This window comes from Pyrus communis, chromosome 9, assembly GCF_041283825.1.
Source record: "Pyrus communis isolate YQ-2024b chromosome 9, ASM4128382v1, whole genome shotgun sequence".
NCBI lineage: Eukaryota > Viridiplantae > Streptophyta > Magnoliopsida > Rosales > Rosaceae > Pyrus > Pyrus communis.
Genome location: NC_142573.1, coordinates 19015116 through 19034890, shown reverse-complemented (window position 1 = coordinate 19034890; position 19775 = coordinate 19015116). Strand labels below are relative to the sequence as shown.

General features: G+C 38.3%; 1 protein-coding gene across 1 annotated transcript in view; it reads right to left on the bottom strand.

The window, feature by feature from the left end:
• Positions 1 to 19775, bottom strand: part of LOC148694369 (uncharacterized) — a 53811-nt gene that overhangs the window by 10887 nt on the left and 23149 nt on the right. Inside the window, exon 2 of the mRNA XM_088700689.1 lies at positions 6146 to 6329. Coding sequence (XP_088556815.1) covers positions 6146 to 6329 — 184 coding nt within the window. The remainder of the gene's footprint in view (positions 1 to 6145; positions 6330 to 19775) is intronic.

Sequence of the window (19775 nt, the reverse complement as noted above, 5' to 3'; positions counted from 1 at the left end):
AGTATGCATCCCTAATCAACATACAAAAACAAGTTTTTAATAAACAGATAATTGAATTGCAATCACAACTTAACAAATCACAATTGGAAGAAATCAATTCATATTTCAAACATGTTCATGGCTTCAAACTTTCCCCTAACTAATTAGGGGTTTAGCCACTCATGATTACAACAAGCTTAGAAAGTAATGCAAAGTAAACATTGAAAACAAGAACGAAGTACACCTAAAACGCTCCAATCTGCAAGCATGAACCGTTTTAAGCTTCCTTCCTCTCCTAGTTGCTGCGGCACAAGGGGTTATGTTGAGTTTTGGGGATTATGAATGATGTCGAATGATAGGTCTAAGATTGGGATGGATGTAGGGGACGGCAAGGGATGTTTTTGGGCAGAAAATATGAAGAATGGTGAAGTATGGATGTGTTAGAGGGAGGGGATGAATTTCTGGCGTGAATGGTGAATGAATGAATATTTTGTGGCTGCAACAAGAAGGTTTATTAATAGGATTTCAGGAAATAAAACCCTAAGTTATTTAGGTAATCAGAAATTAAGTCAAAAGCTCTAGGAATAGGAAAGAATCCTCCCCCTTGCACGTCAAGGAAGAGGAATGGTCCAAGGAAGTGCACGGCAAGGTTTTCTCAGAAATAGGTAAGTGTTTAATTCCCTAAATCAATTCTAAGAATCAGGAATTAAGTTAAATCCCTTTAGAATAGGTAATTGAAATCAGGAATTAAGGGAAAAAGGCTAAGTCTTGCGGCACAAGGGAGGAAAAGAAAGGGAAAGTGCAAAATTTGCAGATTTTGGGAGAGAAGAGGAAGGTAAGGTGCGGCACATGTCTAGGGCTTCTAGAACATGTGATTTAGGCAACCACATTATTTAGAAACTTGCATAATTGGAAACCCTTCAAGAATAGAAACTCCCCATAATGGAAACTGGTTTCCAATTCTTGATTCCTCCTTCTTCCTTTGATTCTAGGCTCACTTGGTCTTCAATTTCGTCCAACACGTTGGCTCCAAGCACAAGCTATCCATCCTTAGCCCAAAAATGCTCCAAAAGGCTCCAAAATGCACTTCTTTGCTCCTTTAGCCCTTAGAACCTGAAAACATACGAAAATGGCTTAAAAGACTTAAAGAACTAAGAAATAACAACGTAAATGCACAAGAACAAGCCAACTAAGTCGCCTAAATATGCTCCTATCAAATTCCCCCACACTTAGCTTTTGCTAGTCCTCGAGCAAAACAAACAAACAAAACGAAACGAAACGAACAAAAGACACTCTTAACCTTCCAACGTTGCCTCAGGGATTTCCAATGCACATGACATGTTAAAAATCATCATTCCCACAGATTTTGGTCCTCTTTACACTTAAGTACATCCTTACTCATAGTCACCACATACTAGTTCACAATTAAGCATTTAAAACCATGTTTTGAATGTAGTAACATGCCTTAGAGAATTTGCTCAATTCCTTACAAGATATGCACTCAATTTTCTCTCAGATTTTCTAACTACACCCCCTAATCTAGTTATATGTGAGAAGATTGATGTAAACATGAAAACGAACACTCACATATATGTATCACAAGGAAAGCAATTTCTGGAGTTAATAAGCATGTTTAGATATGATCTCATGAATGGAATGCTACTTACTTAGATGCGAGAACCAGTGACACCATATGCTCATACCAAGTTCAAACTCCACAAATTGAAACACATAACACTCAAGATTGAAGTCACAGGTTGTAATGGGGCTTGGGGTGTTTGGCTAACAAAGAAAGGATATGGAAAACAAAGGTTCTTAAAGAAATAGTGAGCAAAGCATTTGAATCAACTTAGAATTCACTTTCGAATGCAAACTCAACTTTTGAACAAAAGGGGAGAATGTAGACAATTTAGGGCCAGATTTGGTGTTTTGGACCCTTTCTTCAACATTCAACACTTAATCACTCATTCTTTCATCTTTTCAAGCTCTTTTTCCTTCTTTCTTTCTTTTCTTTTCTGTTTTTCTTTTTCATACGTTTTTCACAACTTTTTCTTTTCTTTTGAATCTCAAAACATACATATACACTTAAGAACAACCATTCTCTCCCCCACACTCATTTCCTTGCATAATGTAACTCAAAAGGAATTCATTTAAGTCATGCTCACTATCTTTTAAGAACAAGGGTGTGGACTGTCCTAAACTAGGCTAGGTGAGGATAATGTGGGTTAACAAAGAATAAAGGCTAAACAAGGCTCAACGGGGTTAACTTAAACATATAATGAAGTAGGATACACGGCAATTTGGCTTTGGTGGTGGTGACTACACAACTTCTTCTTGAATATGTGTTATGCAAATCAATAACATGCTTTGAATGAAATGGGCATGAGTTCTAGCATTTGGAACTATATGATGAAACGCCTTCTAAGTAGTAACCAAGCAAAGAATAATAAGATCATGCAACGACTTTAGAAAACAATAATGCACAGATTTTAACTCTCCAAATAACGTTTAGGCTCAAGTCTCACAAGGTTGTAGCGTTTGTTTGAGTTCCTTCCTTCAAGCATGTTACAAAAACGAATTTTTCTTTTATGATTGCATGTGAAGTCATACATTATAACCATAACCAAGCATATACCAAGAGTAAATCAAACTTTTCTCCATGTTTATAACTCTTTTTAACAGCCATGCAATTACAAACCAAATCCTCATCATTGTGTTGGAAGGTACCCTAAGACACAAACACACAAAAACGACTCAAAACACTCTTTTTAGGCTTTTCAAAACATGTTTTTCAAATTTTTATGTGATTTTCGGAGTTATAAAACAAAACACACTAAAACACTCTAAAACAGCTTAAAAACACTTAAAAACAGCAAGGAACAACACTTGAAGTTATGGGTGATAAAATCCCACGAATTTGCATCAAATATACTTAGTTACCCCCCACACTTAAATCAAACATTGTCCTCAATGTTTTAAACATAAATTCACACAAAACACAAGTAAACACACAAACAGCAACTAAACAACAAATCATGGCAGATTAGAAACAACAACAAAGAGAAGGGTTTTAGGAACGCAAATCTGGAATTTGGGGGATTCCTAGGCCTTCCTTTGTTGAATGGATGGGTTGCCTCCCACATAGCGCTTGCTTTAGCGTCGTACAGCCGGACGAAGAACACGTTCACTCTAAGTTGGAACCCACGGCATGCAAGGGAAGTTCTTCCACAACATGCTCCACAAAGTTCTCATAATAAATAGGGCTTCAATCTATGTCCGTTCACCTTGAATTCGTGCCCTGTTCCCAAACTCTTAATTTGGACTGCACCATGCACAAAAAGATTAGTAATAACAAAAGGACCAATCCACTTGGAACGTAACTTACCAGGGAAAACACGAAGACGGGAGTTGAACAACAACACTTTCTGCCCTATTGTAAAAGTCTTGCCTCGAATCATCTTATCATGGAATGCTTTGGTCTTTTCTTTGTAAATTCTAGCATTCTCATAAGCTTCATGTCGTATTTCATCAAGTTCACATAATTGAAGCTTCCTATGAATTCCAGCTTGGTCCACATTCAAATTGAATGTTTTGATAGCCCAATGAGCTCTATGTTCTAATTCCACAGGGAGATGACATGGTTTACCATAAACAAGACGAAAAGGAGACATACCAAGGGGGGTTTTGTACGCTGTCCTATATGCCCAAAGAGCATCGTCCAAACGTAAACTCCAATCTTTTCTATTTGGCCCAACGGTCTTCTCCAAAATCTGTTTGATCTCTCTATTGGACACCTCGGCTTGGCCCTTGGTTTGAGGATGGTAAGGTGTGGAAACCTTATGCGTCACATGGTACTTCTTGAGTAAGGCTTCAATGGTACGGTTACAAAAATGAGACCCCCCATCACTGATTAGCACCCTAGGCATTCCAAATCTTGAAAAGATATTAGTTTTCACAAAATCTGCCACAACTTTAGAATCATTAGTTCGAGTGGCTTTCGCTTCCACCCACTTTGAAACATAATCAACGGCAAGCAGTATGTAATTGAAACCAAAAGATGAAGGAAACGGACCCATAAAATCAATTCCCCACACATCAAAAATTTCAACAACACAAATGGGAACCTGCGGCAATTGGTCTCTTTGGCCTATATTACCTGTCCTTTGGCATCGATCACAAGCTAAACAAAAGGTTCTTGCATCTTTAAACAAAGTAGGCCAATAAAAACCACATTCAAGAACTTTTAAAGCTGTCCTTTGGGTGCCAAAATGACCCCCACTAGCATATGTGTGACAAAAACTTAAAATTGAATGAAAAGCTGATTCATGCACACATCTCCTTATAATCTAATCTGGGCAATGTTTCCACAAGTATGGGTCATCCCAAACATAAAATCTAGCATCCTTTTTAAGTTTATCACGTTGGAATTTGTTTAGGGTGCTAGGAACTTGTCTAGAGACCAAATAATTGACCAAATCGGCATACCAAGGGGTACTTACCTGAATGCACAGAAGTTGCTCATCGGGAAACGTCTCTAAAATGGGAATGGGCTCTTCCTCACGCACCATTCTACTTAGGTGGTCAGCCACCACGTTTTCACACCCTTTCTTGTCTCGAATTTCAAGATCGAACTCTTGAAGTAGGAGCATCCATCGAATGAGTCTTGGCTTGGCCTCCTTTTTCGTGAAAAGATACCTCAAGGCTGCATGGTCAGTGAAAACAATGACTTTAGTACCAAGAAGATATGATCTAAACTTATCTAATGCAAATACAATAGCCAAGAGTTCTTTTTCGGTTGTAGAATAATTTAGTTGTGCATCATTCAACGTCCGTGAGGCATAGTAGATGACATGCGGCCTCTTGTCTTTTCTTTGCCCTAAAACAGCCCCTAGAGCATAATCAGAGGCGTTACACATCAACTCAAAAGGCAGATTCCAATCCGGGGGAACAATGATTGGTGCCGTGGTCAACAACTCCTTGAGTTGATTGAATGAAACCGTGCACTCCTTGGTGAATTCAAACGCCACTTCTTTTTGTAGGAGACGGCAAAGAGGTTGTGCAACTTTTGAGAAGTCTTTGATAAACCTACGATAGAATCCTGCATGGCCAAGAAAAGAACGAACCTCTCTAACCGAAGTTGGAGAGGGTAAGTGACGTACAAGATCTATTTTAGATTTGTCTACTTCAATGCCATTTTCAGAGATGTTGTGACCTAAAACTATGCCTTGTTTAACCATGAAATGACACTTTTCCCAATTAAGAACAAGGTTAGTTTCAACACAATGTTTTAGAATCAAACTAAGATTATGCAAGCAACCATCAAAAGAATGACCAAAGACGCTAAAATCATCCATAAAAACTTCAATGATTTTCTCAACATAATCAGAAAATATACTCATCATGCATCTTTGAAATGTAGCAGGTGCATTACATAAACCAAAAGGCATGCGACGATATGCAAATGTACCAAAAGGGCATGTGAAAGTGGTTTTTTCTTGGTCCTCGGGTGCTATGACAATTTAATTATAACCAGAGTAACCATCAAGAAAACAATAAAAAGCATGACCCGCTAACCTTTCATGCATTTGGTCAATGAACGGCAATGGGAAGTGGTCCTTCCTTGTGGTGGCATTTAGCTTCCTATAGTCGATGCACACCCTCCAACCAGTTTGAATGCGCATAGGAACAAGCTCATTCTCGGCATTTTCCACAACCGTCACACTGGATTTCTTAGGCACACATTGGATAGGTGAAACCCACTTACTATCCGAGATTGGATAGATGACTCCACAATCTAGAAGTTTGATTATCTCCTTTTTCACAACTTCCATCATCGGAGGTTTAAGACGGCGTTGAGCCTCTCTAGTTGGTTTGGCCCCCTCCTCAAGAAAGATGTGATGCATGCACGTTGTAGGACTTATACCTTTGATATCGGCCAATGTCCATCCTAGGGCAGATTTGTATTCTTTCAAAACGTGGACTAGTTTCTCCTCTTCTTGGGCCGTGAGGGATGAAGAGATGATGGCAGGTAGGGTCTCATTTTCTCCCAAGAAAATGTACTTCAAGTGGCTTGGTAATGGTTTTAGTTCGAGGACGGGTGCCTGAATGATGGACGGAAGCAACTTGTTAGTCGAAATAGGAATTGACTCACGATTAGGACACTTACCATCATGCGTAGGCAACAACTCAAGGGCAGCAACCATCGCCCTCACTTCCTCACTAGGAGGCACGGCATAGTGTGCTCTAGGTGTGCCGTGGGTTAACCTAGGTGTTCCCTCCTCGTTGTTGGATTCCATGCCTCTTGTAATGGCTTTTTCAAGCGCATCGTCATTCAAATCATCAAGATATCCCTGCGCCAAAGAATCAATTATATCAATAGAGAAACATGAATGGTCCTCACTAGGGTACTTAATAGAATCAGAAAGATTGAAATTAATAACTTCCCCATCAAATTCCATGGACAAAGTTCCATTAAACACGTCAATCTTGGTTCGGGCCGTTTTCATGAATGGCCTTCCAAGGAGGATGGGTAAGGAAGTGGCATAATCTGATTCATCCATGTCAAGAACATAGAAATCCGCCGGGAAGATTAAATGATTAACCTGCACTAAAACATCTTCCAAAACTCCCTTTGGATAGGCGTTAGATCTATCGGCCAATTGTATGATTACCCCATCATTTTTTAACACTCCTAAATTCATAGATGCATAAATTGAATATGGCATAACATTTATAGAGGCACCTAAGTCTAGCATGGCAGATTCAAAGCGAGTATTACCAATGGCACAAGGAATTGTAAAACTACCTGGATCTTTGCATTTTGGGGGTAGTTTTCGTTGCAAGATGGCGGAGACATTTTCACTTACCTTGACAACCTCCTTGGTCGAAATCCTCTTCCTAGTGGTGCACAACTCCTTCAAAAACTTGGCATAGCGTGGAACTTGCTTGATTGCATCCAAAAGGGGTATGTTAACTTGGACTTTCCTAAATGTCTCAAGAATGTCTTTTTCAGCTTCCTCCTTCTTCGTTTGCATGAACCTACTAGGAAAAGGAACATTCGAAGGAAAAACATTAGTAGGAATTGAACTTAACACGTTTTTACCTTTATTGGACAGATTGGGTGATTTAGGGCCACTAGAAGCTTGCGGCAAAGGGGGATCCTCCTTTGCCGTGGGTTTGGTTGTTTCCCCTTCTTCAAAATGCAGTGTTTCATCCTCTTTGTGACCTGTTTTTGATGAAGAACCTGCCCCAACTTCTTTTCCGCTTCTCAACACTATGGCCTTGGCAGATTCGAATCCACCTTTCGGATTCACTTGCGTTGAACTTGGTAACTTACCTTGTTCTCTACTAAATTGCCCCATGAATTCAGCCATTTGTCCCACTTGTTTCTTCAAATCCGTCATTTCTCGAGCTTGATTTTGTACCTCATTGGCGTAATTTTGCATGTCCTTGGCTTGTTTTTCTTGCCCCTGCGCCAATGTAGTTAGTAATTGAATAACTTGAGAATTATCAAAAGACGAACCTGAGTTGTTTTGGGATGATGGTTGTTGGTTAGATTGGTATGGCCGTGGGAACCCAGGGGGGTTTTGTTGAAATCCCCTTTGTGGTGTAGATTGTTGGGGCTCTCTCCACTTGAAATTAGGGTGATCTCTCCATCCGGGGTTGTAGGTGTTGGAGTATGGATCATGTTTGGGTTGGTTTTGGCCTTGGAAACCAATGGCATTGGCAGATTCCCATCCTCCATTTTCTATCAACGAGGGCATGTCTCGGATGGATGCCCTTGTATTGAACACACGCCACACACTTGGTTTTCTTGTGGTTTTGACCCCTTGACAACCTGAGACACAAGAGAAGTAAGATTAGCCAATTATGATTGAATATCAGAAATTGCACTTACCTCATTCACACTTTGTTGCCGTGGCCCCTCTCTTTGTCCAACACCCTCATATTGTTGAGCGTTGTGTGCTCGGTTGGCAATTAGAGCTTTGGCATCCAACAGAGTCTTATCCACTAATGCACCACCCGCCGAAGCATCTAGCATTTGACGTTCCATGGGAAGGAGTCCCTCGTAGAAATATTGAATGAGCAGCTCCTCCTTCATTTGGTGCTGTGGACATGAAGCAACAAGTGATTTAAAACGTTCATAATAAGATGGAAACGACTCACCTTGATTTTGTTGGATGCCACTAATTCGTTTCCTTAAGAGAATGATCTTGGCAGTGGGAAAGAATTTCTCTAAGAATGCACGGTTCATACTTTCCCAAGAATTGACAGTTCCAGGAGACAATTCAAACAACCAATCTTTGGCCTTCTCCATAAGTGAGAATGGAAAGGCCTTCATGATGCGCGAATTTATACGCACACAAATTAAACCCTTTTTTTGTCAATTGTAGTAAGTATGTAAGTAGGGATCGTTCTAGACCGGGGATTAGGAGGGATTGTTAATCACTTGGATTTGACTCAAAAACGTAAAAACACAATATAAAACACTATACTAGACTCAAAGAATGCAAAACTAAACTTTAAAACACTAAGACAAACCAAAAGACTCAAAACAACACAAACACACTTAAATCTGCCTAAAAACCACTTTCTGGGCAGATTTGAGCACAAACACAAATTTGGACGAAACTAAGTTGTAACTTGACTCAAGACTCTTAAAAACACAAAATAAATGTATTTCTAACTAATCTAACACTTTAAAACACTAAGACAAACCAAAAGACTCAAACATCACCCAAAACACTCAAAACTGCCTTAAAATCACTTTCTGGGCAGTTTTGAGCACTTTGGTGAATTTGGACGAATTTGGGAAATAAATTGAATCAAAACTCTTATAAACACAAACTAAGACACTTTCTAACTAAATTAGACAATAAAGTAAAGGGGGATTGAGTTTTGGACGAAATTAACTAAATGCACAGATTGTAAGTAAAAACAGATAGTAAAGATGTAATTGATGGAATTGAATGGATGGGAACCTAGCTAAGGGGTTCATCTCCATACATGTTACACTTGCATAATAAAATGATTTCCAATTACATTTCAATAAACCATGATGCTCAACACCCCAAGTTAACCGTGATGCACTAATTAACCTTCAAATCTTCCTAACGTTATTGAATTGGATGATGCATGCGACAATTCAAAACATTCCCCACAAGTCCTCAACATGAATGCATAGAAGAGGTACAAGCAAGAATCATTACGCTCTATGAAAAATATAAGTGTTGACGAGGCATTCGTTACTATGATTACATGAAACTTATGCCAAGAATTCGTTTAACGCGATTGTTTATAAGCAACCTCCACTACTTGTGAATATAAGTTCGTAACTATTAGGTGAAACTCACTTATATTCTAGCGTCATATTCATGCATGAAAATTAAGCGTGCACTCTCAATAAACATACATAAATAAGTTATCAATCAAACGGTTAAACAAATTGAATCCACAACTTATGAAACGCAATTAGATGTAATCAAATCAAAAATGCAAGCATAAACATATATTTCGAATTCCCCCCTAACCAAGGGGGTTTAGTTCCTCATAACTTTGAAATCAAAGAAACACCTAAACATTCCCACAACTCAAACTTGAATTGTATGAACGTTTAGGCACTCTTCTCTTCCATTCCTCATACGTACAAAACAAAGAGAATTGAATTTAAACATTGAAATCAAAGAAACACCTAAACATTCCAACAACTCAAACTTGAATTGTATGAACGTTTAGGCACTCTTCTATTCCTTGTTGTTGTAGCACAAGGTCTAAGGTGAGGTTTGGTGGTGTGAATGGTTTGGGGAGTGGTGTTTGGATTAATAGGGAAGGCAAGGAGTGTTTTTGGGCAGAAAATATGAAGAATGGTGAAGTATGGCTGTGTTAGAGAGAGGGAATGAATTTCTGGCGTGAATGAATGTGTATGGAAGAGTGTATTGTGTTGTGAATGGAATGAATGAATTGTGGCTGCAATGGATGCTTATTTATAGGTGAAATGGGGGGAACATGACAGCTAGGAACTTGGTGGAAATCTGGAATGGTGATGGGAGATGCATGTGGCTGATTTATGCATGTGATTAAAGGGTGGAAATGCATGTGCAATGAATATGTGGCTGCATGTGCAAGGGGACAATCTGGAAATGAAGGTGAATGTGCTGATTTGTGGTGCAATGATGAAAGGCAAAGTGCATGTGCAGAAATGATAAAGGGGGAAATGCATGTGGCTGCAATGGTAAAGGATGGGAGTGCATGTGCAATGTTTTAATGTATTGGGAAAGCATGTGCAAAAGGGGAATGCATGTGGCTGCAAGGTGTGAATGATTATGAGTATGATAAGTGATAAGTGTATGGTTATGATAAGTGATAAGTGGTTATGATAAGTGATATGATATGTGGTGATGATAAGTGATAAGTGATAAGTGTATGATAAGTGATAAGTGAGAAATGTATGATATGTGGTGATGATAAGTAATGGGAAAGCATGTGGATTAGGTTGTGAAAGCATGTGAATGCATGTGTTGATGAATGGGATTGTGGAGATGCACGGCATAAGGGAATTGGAAAGGTTTAAATGTCCTAAAACTAAAGGGAACAAGGTTCCAACACTTTGGTCTTCAATTAGGTCTTCAATTTCGTCCAACACTTTGGCTCCAAGCATAAGCTATCCATCCTTAGCCCAAAAGTGCTCCAAAAGTCTCCAAAATGCATCTTTTTGCTCCTTTAGCCCTTTGGACCTACAAACACACGAAAATAGCTTAAAGTACTAAAATAACTAAAGAAACATAACGTAAATGCACGAGAACAAGCCATTTAAGTCGCATGAATATGCTCCTATCACTTCATCTTCAAAATACTCCCATCCACGTTGATGGGTGTCATACTTGAGCAAACTACTTCAAATTCCTTAAGATGTTTGTTAGGATCTTCCATGGACAGCCAATGGAATTTAGGAATATGATGTAATAAACTAGACTTAAGTTCAAATTCGTCCGTCTTACCTTGAGCTGCCGTGGGGTATTGTATGTATAAAGGAACGGCATTGCCCATACCTGAGGCAGAGAGCTCTTTGATGGTTCGATTGTCCATGGCCATGGTTTGTACTTCCTCCACAAACTGTGCCGTGGACTCTCCTTCCTCACCTAATTCGTCAAACTTGGATGTAGAGCTAGAAGACGATGGATTAGGGTTTTGTTGATGCTTTTTCTTCCTTAAGGTCCGCTCAAAATCGTCGTCGAAGTCAAGGATATGCTCACTAACAGGTTTTGAACTCCTAGTCATAAACTAGGACCCTAGAAACAAAAACAAAAACAAGGTCAGTAACTAAAATACAAAACAAACGAAAAATAAATAAAAAGAAATAACGAGGGATTAGCAAAGTTGCTAATCCCCGGCAACGGCGCCAAAATTTGATGCGAAAATAGTTAAGCACACAAATTAACCCTCTTTTGTCAAATTGTAGTAAGGATGCAAGTAGGGATCGTTCTGGACCGGGGATTAGGAGGGCTTGCTAAAACCTCTAAACTGACTCAAAAACATAAAAACAAAGTTAAAAACGTTCACAAATACTCAAAGGACTCAAAACAGGTTCAAAAGACTCAAAACTGCCTAAAAACACTAACTAGGCAGTTTCTGACCTTAAACACAATTTTGGACGAATTTAAGATTATGGTTTGACTCAAAACACTTTAAAACACAAACTAAACAGATTCTAAACAATATAGAACAAGAAAGTGAAGGGGGGTTTTGATTTGACGAAAATTGAAATAACAAAACAAATTATAAAACTAGGCAGATTGTAAAACGAATTTATGAAACAAGATGATGGATGGATTAGTTAGAGGTCCATTCTCCACACATGACACATTTATATATATGAATCGATTTTCCAATTGCTTTTCATTAAGTATGATGCTCAACACCCCAAGTTAGCCGTGGACAGCACTTTTCTAACTTTCAAGTTTTCCTTAAGTTATTGAATTGGATGGGAATGCGCATACAACAACTCAAAACATTCTCTAAAAGTCCCTTACGTGAAAAGCACAATAAAGGTACAATCAAAGATCATTAAGTTAATGAAAACTATAAGTATTGACGAGGCAATTGTTACTATGAAAAGCATGAAACTCTTGCCAAGAATTCAATTAACGCGGTTGTGACTAGCAACCTTCACTACTCATGTTTATAAACTTGTGACGATTAGGTGAAACTCGTTTAGAAACTAGCATCGAGTTTATGCATGAAGGCTAAGTATGCATCCCTAATCAACATACAAAAACAAGTTTTTAATAAACAGATAATTGAATTGCAATCACAACTTAACAAATCACAATTGGAAGAAATCAATTCATATTTCAAACATGTTCATGGCTTCAAACTTTCCCCTAACTAATTAGGGGTTTAGCCACTCATGATTACAGCAAACTGAGAAAGTAATAGCAAAGTAAACATTGAAAACAAGAACGAAGTACACCTAAAACGCTCCAATCTGCAAGCATGAACCGTTTTAAGCTTCCTTCCTCTCCTAGTTGCTGCGGCACAAGGGGTTATGGTGAGTTTTGGGGATTATGAATGATGTCGAATGATAGGTCTAAGATTGGGATGGATGTAGGGGACGGCAAGGGATGTTTTTGGAAAGAAAATATGAAGAATGGTGAAGTATGGATGTGTTAGAGGGAGGGGATGAATTTCTGGCGTGAATGGTGAATGAATGAATATTTTGTGGCTGCAACAAGGAGGTTTATTAATAGGATTTCAGGAAATAAAACCCTAGGTTATTTAGGTAATCAGAAATTAAGTCAAAAGCTCTAGGAATAGGAAAGAATCCTCCCCCTTGCACGGCAAGGAAGAGGAATGGTCCAAGGAAGTGCACGGCAAGGTTTTCTCAGAAATAGGTAAGTGTTTAATTCCCTAAATCAATTCTAAGAATCAGGAATTAAGTTAAATCCCTTTAGAATAGGTAATTGAAATCAGGAATTAAGGGAAAAAGGCTAAGTCTTGCGGCACAAGGGAGGAAAAGAAAGGGAAAGTGCAAAACTTGCAGATTTTGGGAGAGAAGAGGAAGGTAAGGTGCGGCACATGTCTAGGGCTTCTAGAACATGTGATTTAGGCAACCACATTATTTAGAAACTTGCATAATTGGAAACCCTTCAAGAATAGAAACTCCCCATAATGGAAACTGGTTTCCAATTCTTGATTCCTCCTTCTTCCTTTGATTTTAGGCTCACTTGGTCTTCAATTTCGTCCAACACGTTGGCTCCAAGCACAAGCTATCCATCCTTAGCCCAAAAATGCTCCAAAAGGCTCCAAAATGCACTTCTTTGCTCCTTTAGCCCTTAGAACCTGAAAACATACGAAAATGGCTTAAAAGACTTAAAGAACTAAGAAATAACAACGTAAATGCACAAGAACAAGCCAACTAAGTCGCCTAAATATGCTCCTATCAATTACTCACATAGATTTTAGTCATCCTTACGCTTAGGCACATACGTAATCATAATCACTACTTACTAGTTCTTATTTAATCAATTTAAAACAACATTTGAATGTAGTAACATGCCTTAGAGAAATCACTTAATTCCTTACAAGATACTCTCTTATTTTCACACAGAATTTCTGATTACACACCCTACACTAAGTATATGTGAGAAGATTGATGTAAATATGAAACTAAACACTCACATATGTTTATAACAAGGAAAGCACTTTTCTGGAATGTATATGAATATGATCTCATGAAAGGAATGCTACTAATTAGATGCGAGAACCAGGGACACCATATGCTTACATCAATTCCAAACTCCACTTTATTGAAAACATAATGATCAAGATTGAAGCATAAGGGTTATAACGGGTTAAGGGTGATTGGCTAACAATGAAAGGTAAGGATAACAAACGTTCTTTAGGCAATAGCAAGCAAAGTAATGAAATTTGACACTTAGAATCACTCATGATTGCAGAAACTCACTTAGACACACAAGGGGAAAATTCACACAACTCTTAGGGCCATATTCAACGTTTTGGACCCTTTCTTCAACTACCACAAACATGTGAGCTTATTTTCACTTATTTCATACTCTTTTTCTTTCTTTTCACAACTTTTTCTTTTCTTTTTCTTTTTCCACGAATTTTTCTTTTTCTTTTTATTTTCACTCATGCCTTATTTCTTTTTGTGGCATATCAACACACACACACAAATTCCCCCACACTTGTTGTTTTGCATAAACGAAAGGATTCCCTCTAAGTCATGCTTACTATGCTTCAAGAACAAGGGTATGGGTGATCCTAATCTAGGCTAGGTAGGGATGATATGGGTAAACAAAGAACAAAGGCTAACAATGGCTCAAGGGGGGTATGACCTACAATATATAGTGCATGGGTTGGCTGTTTGGTTGATGGCTTCACTACACACTTCATCTTGATATATATTATGCAATCATACTTTGAATGGAATGGATGCAAGTTCTAGCATTTGGAACTAAGTGATGAAACGCCTTCTACTTAGCAACCAAGCAAGAATAATGAGATCATGCAACGAGTTTGAAAACAAGAATCACAGATTAATACTCTCCAAAGAATGTTTAAAGCTCAAGTCTCTCAGGGTTGTAATGTTATTCTAAGTTCCTTCCTTCAAGCATATTACAAAAACTTAATTTTTTTTTTTTTTTTGGGATTAAACATGAATTCATAAACAACAACTATAACCAAGTATAAACCAAGAATATATCAAACTTCCATCCATGTTTATATCTCTCTTTCACAGCCATGCACATAAAAATCAAATCCTCATCATTGTGTTGAAAGGTATTGATAGGAGCATATTCATGCGACTTAAATGGCTTGTTCTCGTGCATTTACGTTATGTTTCTTTAGTTATTTTAGTCCTTTAAGCTATTTTCGTGTGTTTGTAGGTCCAAAGGGCTAAAGGAGCAAAAAGATGCATTTTGGAGACTTTTGGAGCACTTTTGGGCTAAGGATGGATAGCTTATGCTTGGCGCCAAAGTGTTGGACGAAATTGAAGACCTAATTGAAGACCAAAGTGTTGGAACCTTGTTCCCTTTAGTTTTAGGACATTTAAACCTTTCCAATTTCCTTAGCCGTGCATAACATTCCAACATTCCACTCGTTCATTTCAGCCACACTCCCACATATCATTACTTATCATCACCACTCATTACTTATCATCACCACTTATCACATATCATAACCACATATCATATCACTTATTATAATCACTTATCACTTATCATCATCACTTATCATATCACTTATCATAATCACTTATCACTTATCATCATCACTTATCACTTATCACTTAACATGCAGCCACATTCCACATGCATTTGCACATGCATTCACTTAACCTAGCTGTCAAAGCACATGCACTCCCATTCTTTAATCCATTGCAGCCACCATTCACCTCTTTCTCCCAAAACATTGCACATGCATTCATCATCATAACCTAGCTGTCATGTTCCCCCCATTTCACCTATAAATAAGCATCCATTGCAGCCACAATTCATACACTCTTCGATATTCAGAAAACCATTCCATTCACCACAGAAAATCATCCATTTCACTCCACCATTCCATCCATTTCATCACACAACACACGGCACAAACACAATCCACTTTGTGCCGTGCCTTCCTTCACCACTCCCCAAACCATTCACACCATCAAACTATCCTTAGACCTTGTGCTACAACGAAGAGGAAGAGAAGAGGGCCTAAACGTTCATACAATTCAAGTTTGAGTTGTTGGAATGTTTAGGTGTTTATTTGATTTCAATGTTTAATTTCAATACTCTTTGTTTTGTACGAATGAGGAATGGAAGAGAAGAGGACCTAAACGTTCATACAATTCAAGTTTGAGTTGTTGGAATGTTTAGGTGTTTCTTTGATTCTCTTTGTTTTGTACGCATGAGGAACTAAAACCCCCTTGGCTAGGGGGGAATTCGAAATATATGTTTATGCTTGCATTTTGATTTGATTACATCTAATTGCGTTTCATAAGTTGTGGATTCAATTTGTTTAACCGTTTGATTGATAACTTATTTATGTATGTTTATTGAGAGTGCACGCTTAATTTTCATGCATGAATATGACGCTAGAATATAAGTGAGTTTCACCTAATAGTTACGAACTTATATTCACAAGTAGTGGAGGTTGCTTATAAACAATCGCGTTAAACAAATTCTTGGCATAAGTTTCATGCAATCATAGTAACGAATGCCTCGTCAACACTTATAATTTTCATAGAGCGTAATGATTCTTGCTTGTACCTCTTCTATGCATTCATGTTGAGGACTTGTGGGGAATGTTTTGAATTGTCGCATGCATCATCCAATTCAATAACGTTAGGAAGATTTGAAGGTTAATTAGTGCATCACGGTTAACTTGGGGTGTTGAGAATTCATGGTTTATTGAAATGCAATTGGAAATCGTTTTATTATGCAAGTATAACATGTGTGGAGAAGAACCCCTTGGCTATTCCATCATCCATTCAATTCCATCAAATTCATATTTACATTCTGTCTAGTTTATTAACTTGTTTCGTTATTTCAATTTTCGTCAATTTAAAACCCCCCTTTACTTTCTTGTTCTTTAGTGCTTAGAATTTGTTTAGTTTATGTTTTAAAGTGTTTTGATTCAATTTATTTCCCAAAATTCGTCCAAAGTAGTCAAAGTGCTCAAAACTGCCCAGATTGTGTTTTTAAGGCAGTTTTGAGTGTTTTGGTTTGTTTTAATGTTTTAAGTGTTTAGTTTTACATTCTTTGAGTTAGTTTAGTGTTTTAAACTTTATTTTACGTTTTTGAGTCAGTTTCCAAGTGATTTGCAATCCCTCCTAATCCCCGGTCTAGAACGATCCCTACTTACATACTTACTACAATTGACAAAAAGAGGGTTTAATTTGTGCGCGTATAATTCTCGCATCAAATTTTGGCGCCGTTGCCGGGGATTAGCAAAGTTGCTAATCTCTTGGATTGTTCGTTTTTGTTATGTATTTTAGTTTTAGTTTTTGATTTGTGTTTTGTTTGTTGAATTCAAGTACTAGAGAAGCACAACATGGCACTTGATAATGCTTCTCTTTTGTCACAGCTCATGGAAAGGTCCCAAATGCAAAGCGTTGGTACATTTGACCTTCAATCAAGGAATAACATGTTTTCCAATACTTACAATTCGGATTGGAGTGATCATTCAAACTCTATGTGGTGGGAACCTCAACATGTTCAACAAGAAGGATATTGGCAGCCATATGAGGAGTTCTATTCAACGCCTATGCAGCCACCACTACCTCATATTCAATATGCCCAACCAAACTCAAGTTCGTCAATAGATTATAATCAAAAGCTTAATGAATTAATTTGTTTGGTGCAGGGCTCACAAAATCAAGTCAAGGAGGCTCAACAAGGAGGATATTGGCCGCCATATGAGGAGTTCTATTCAACGGCTATGCAGCCACCACAACCTGCCCGAAGCAATGTAGGTAATTCAAGTGATAATGATAAGATTTTTCAATTACTTACTACTTTGACGCAGGGAGTCCAAACCCAAAACAAAGAGAGCCAAAATCAAGACAAAAGGTTGGACCACTTGGAAAAGCAAATTGGGCAGATCGCGGAGTTCGTAGGACAGTTTCGAGACCAAGGGGAACTCCCTAGTTCAACCATTGCAATTCCGAAGGGAGGATTTGAAACCACCAATGCTATCATGTTAAGAAGTGGCAAGGAGGTTGGAACGGACCCTCAACCATCAAAATCAAATCACAAGGAATATGAAAGATTGCAATTTGAGGAAGAGGAATACACCCAACCCACGGAAAGGGTGGAAACACCTTTGCCGGAGGCACCTATTGCTCCTACGCCATCTAATTCAAGTAAGGTTGTTCCAAATTTAATTATTTCCAACCTCATTCCACCTAATATCCCTATTCCTTGCAGGTTCATGAATTCCAAGGAAGAAGAAAGTAAAACAGACACCTTGGAAGCCCTTCCAAAGGTGAACAGTAGGGAATATCATGAATGCATCAAAGAGGACGTTCTTTATGACATAGGACAAGGAAGAATCCTCATACCAAATCTGTCCAAGGGCAAAGTGATAGGAGCATATTTATGCACCTTAGTTTAGCTTGTTTTTGTGCATTTATAGTGTTTTTCCTTAGTAAAGTAGTCTTTTAAGCTAGTTTTATGTGTTTTCAGGTTTTAAGGGCAAAGTATGCAAAAGGATGCATTTTGGAGCCTTTTGGAGCAAATTAGAGCTTGGAATGGACATCATATGCTTGGAGCCAAGATGATGGACGAAATTGAAGATTTGAAGATGATGATTCCTACTTGAGCAAGGTTTCCTAGTTGAAGTAGGAAAGTCCCTAAATGGAAAATAGGTTTCCTAGTTGAATTAGGATTCCTAGAAGAATGAAGATTCTTACTCAAATAAGGTTTCCTACTTGATGAAGGAAAGTCAAAATCCAAATGGTCTCAAGTGAAGCAACAAAGAAGTTTTCCAAGTCCAAAAAGGAAAAGGAGTCCAAGATGAAGAAGGAATGACAAAGACAAGGTTTCCTAATCCTAATAGGCAAAGTTTCCATGTGCAATGAGGAGTCCTTATCCATTTAGGAAACCTTATCCTTGTTCTAGAAACCTTATCCTTGTTCTAGAACCCTTATCCATCCTTGCCGTGAGTTTTCCTTGCATTAGAGGGTTTCTAGAAGCCCTAATCTGCCCTATCCTTTAGTGCCGCACCTATCCCTTCTAGGAAGCTGATTTCCCTTGCCTTGCAAGGCATTCTAGAAGCCTTATCACCTTATCTCCTTACCTGCCGCACCTAGGAAGCATTATCCCTTTCTATTTCTGATTTCTAAGCCTATTTCCTTGTGGATTTGGGTTATTCAAGTCCATATCTGATTACCCTAGGGTTTTAAGTGCCTATATATACTCATATTAACCCCTAGATCAGATCACCACCTCTGATACACATTCATTAATTCCAGAAATTCGTCCAACCCTCTCCACACCTTTGCCGCAGCCACCAAACACTTTTCTCCTTAGTTTTAACCTTTGCCGCACCATCCCCTTCCCCTAAACACTACTATATCCCTCCATGACCATGCATCCATACACCTAAGGCCCTAAACCTGTCCCTAGACTTTTGCCGCACCAAGGAGGAGGAGAAGGAAGCTCGGAGGTTCATGCAATTCGAGTTCGCGTCGCTGGAATTTCTAGGTGTTTCTTTTCCTTTGATTTCAATGTTTAATTTCAATTCTCTTTGTGTTATGCGTATGAGGAACTAAACCCCCCCTTTGACTAGGGGGGGATTCGAAATACATGTTTATGTTTGCTATATGATTTGATTACCTCTAATTGCGTTTCATAAGTTGTGAATTCAATTTACTTATCTATTTGAATTAAACTGAATTGTGTGTGTTGGTTGAGAGTGCACGCTTAATTATCATGCATAAATCTAATGCTAGGATATAAGGAAGTTTCACCTAATCGTTACAAACTTATATTCACAAGTAGTAAAAGTTGATGATCTCAATTGCGTTAAGTAAATTCTTGGCATAAGTTTCATGCAATTCATAGTAACGAGTGCTTCGTCAATGCTTATGGTTTTCATAGAACTTAATGATTCTTGCTTGTATCTCTATTATGCAATCATGTAGGGGACTTGTGGGGAATATTTTGGGTTGTCGTATGCAATCATCCAATTCAATAACGTTAGGAAAATCTGAAGGTTAATTTAAGCGAACCTAATTAACTTGGGGCGTTGAGAATTCATGGGTTATTGAAAAGCAATTGGAAATC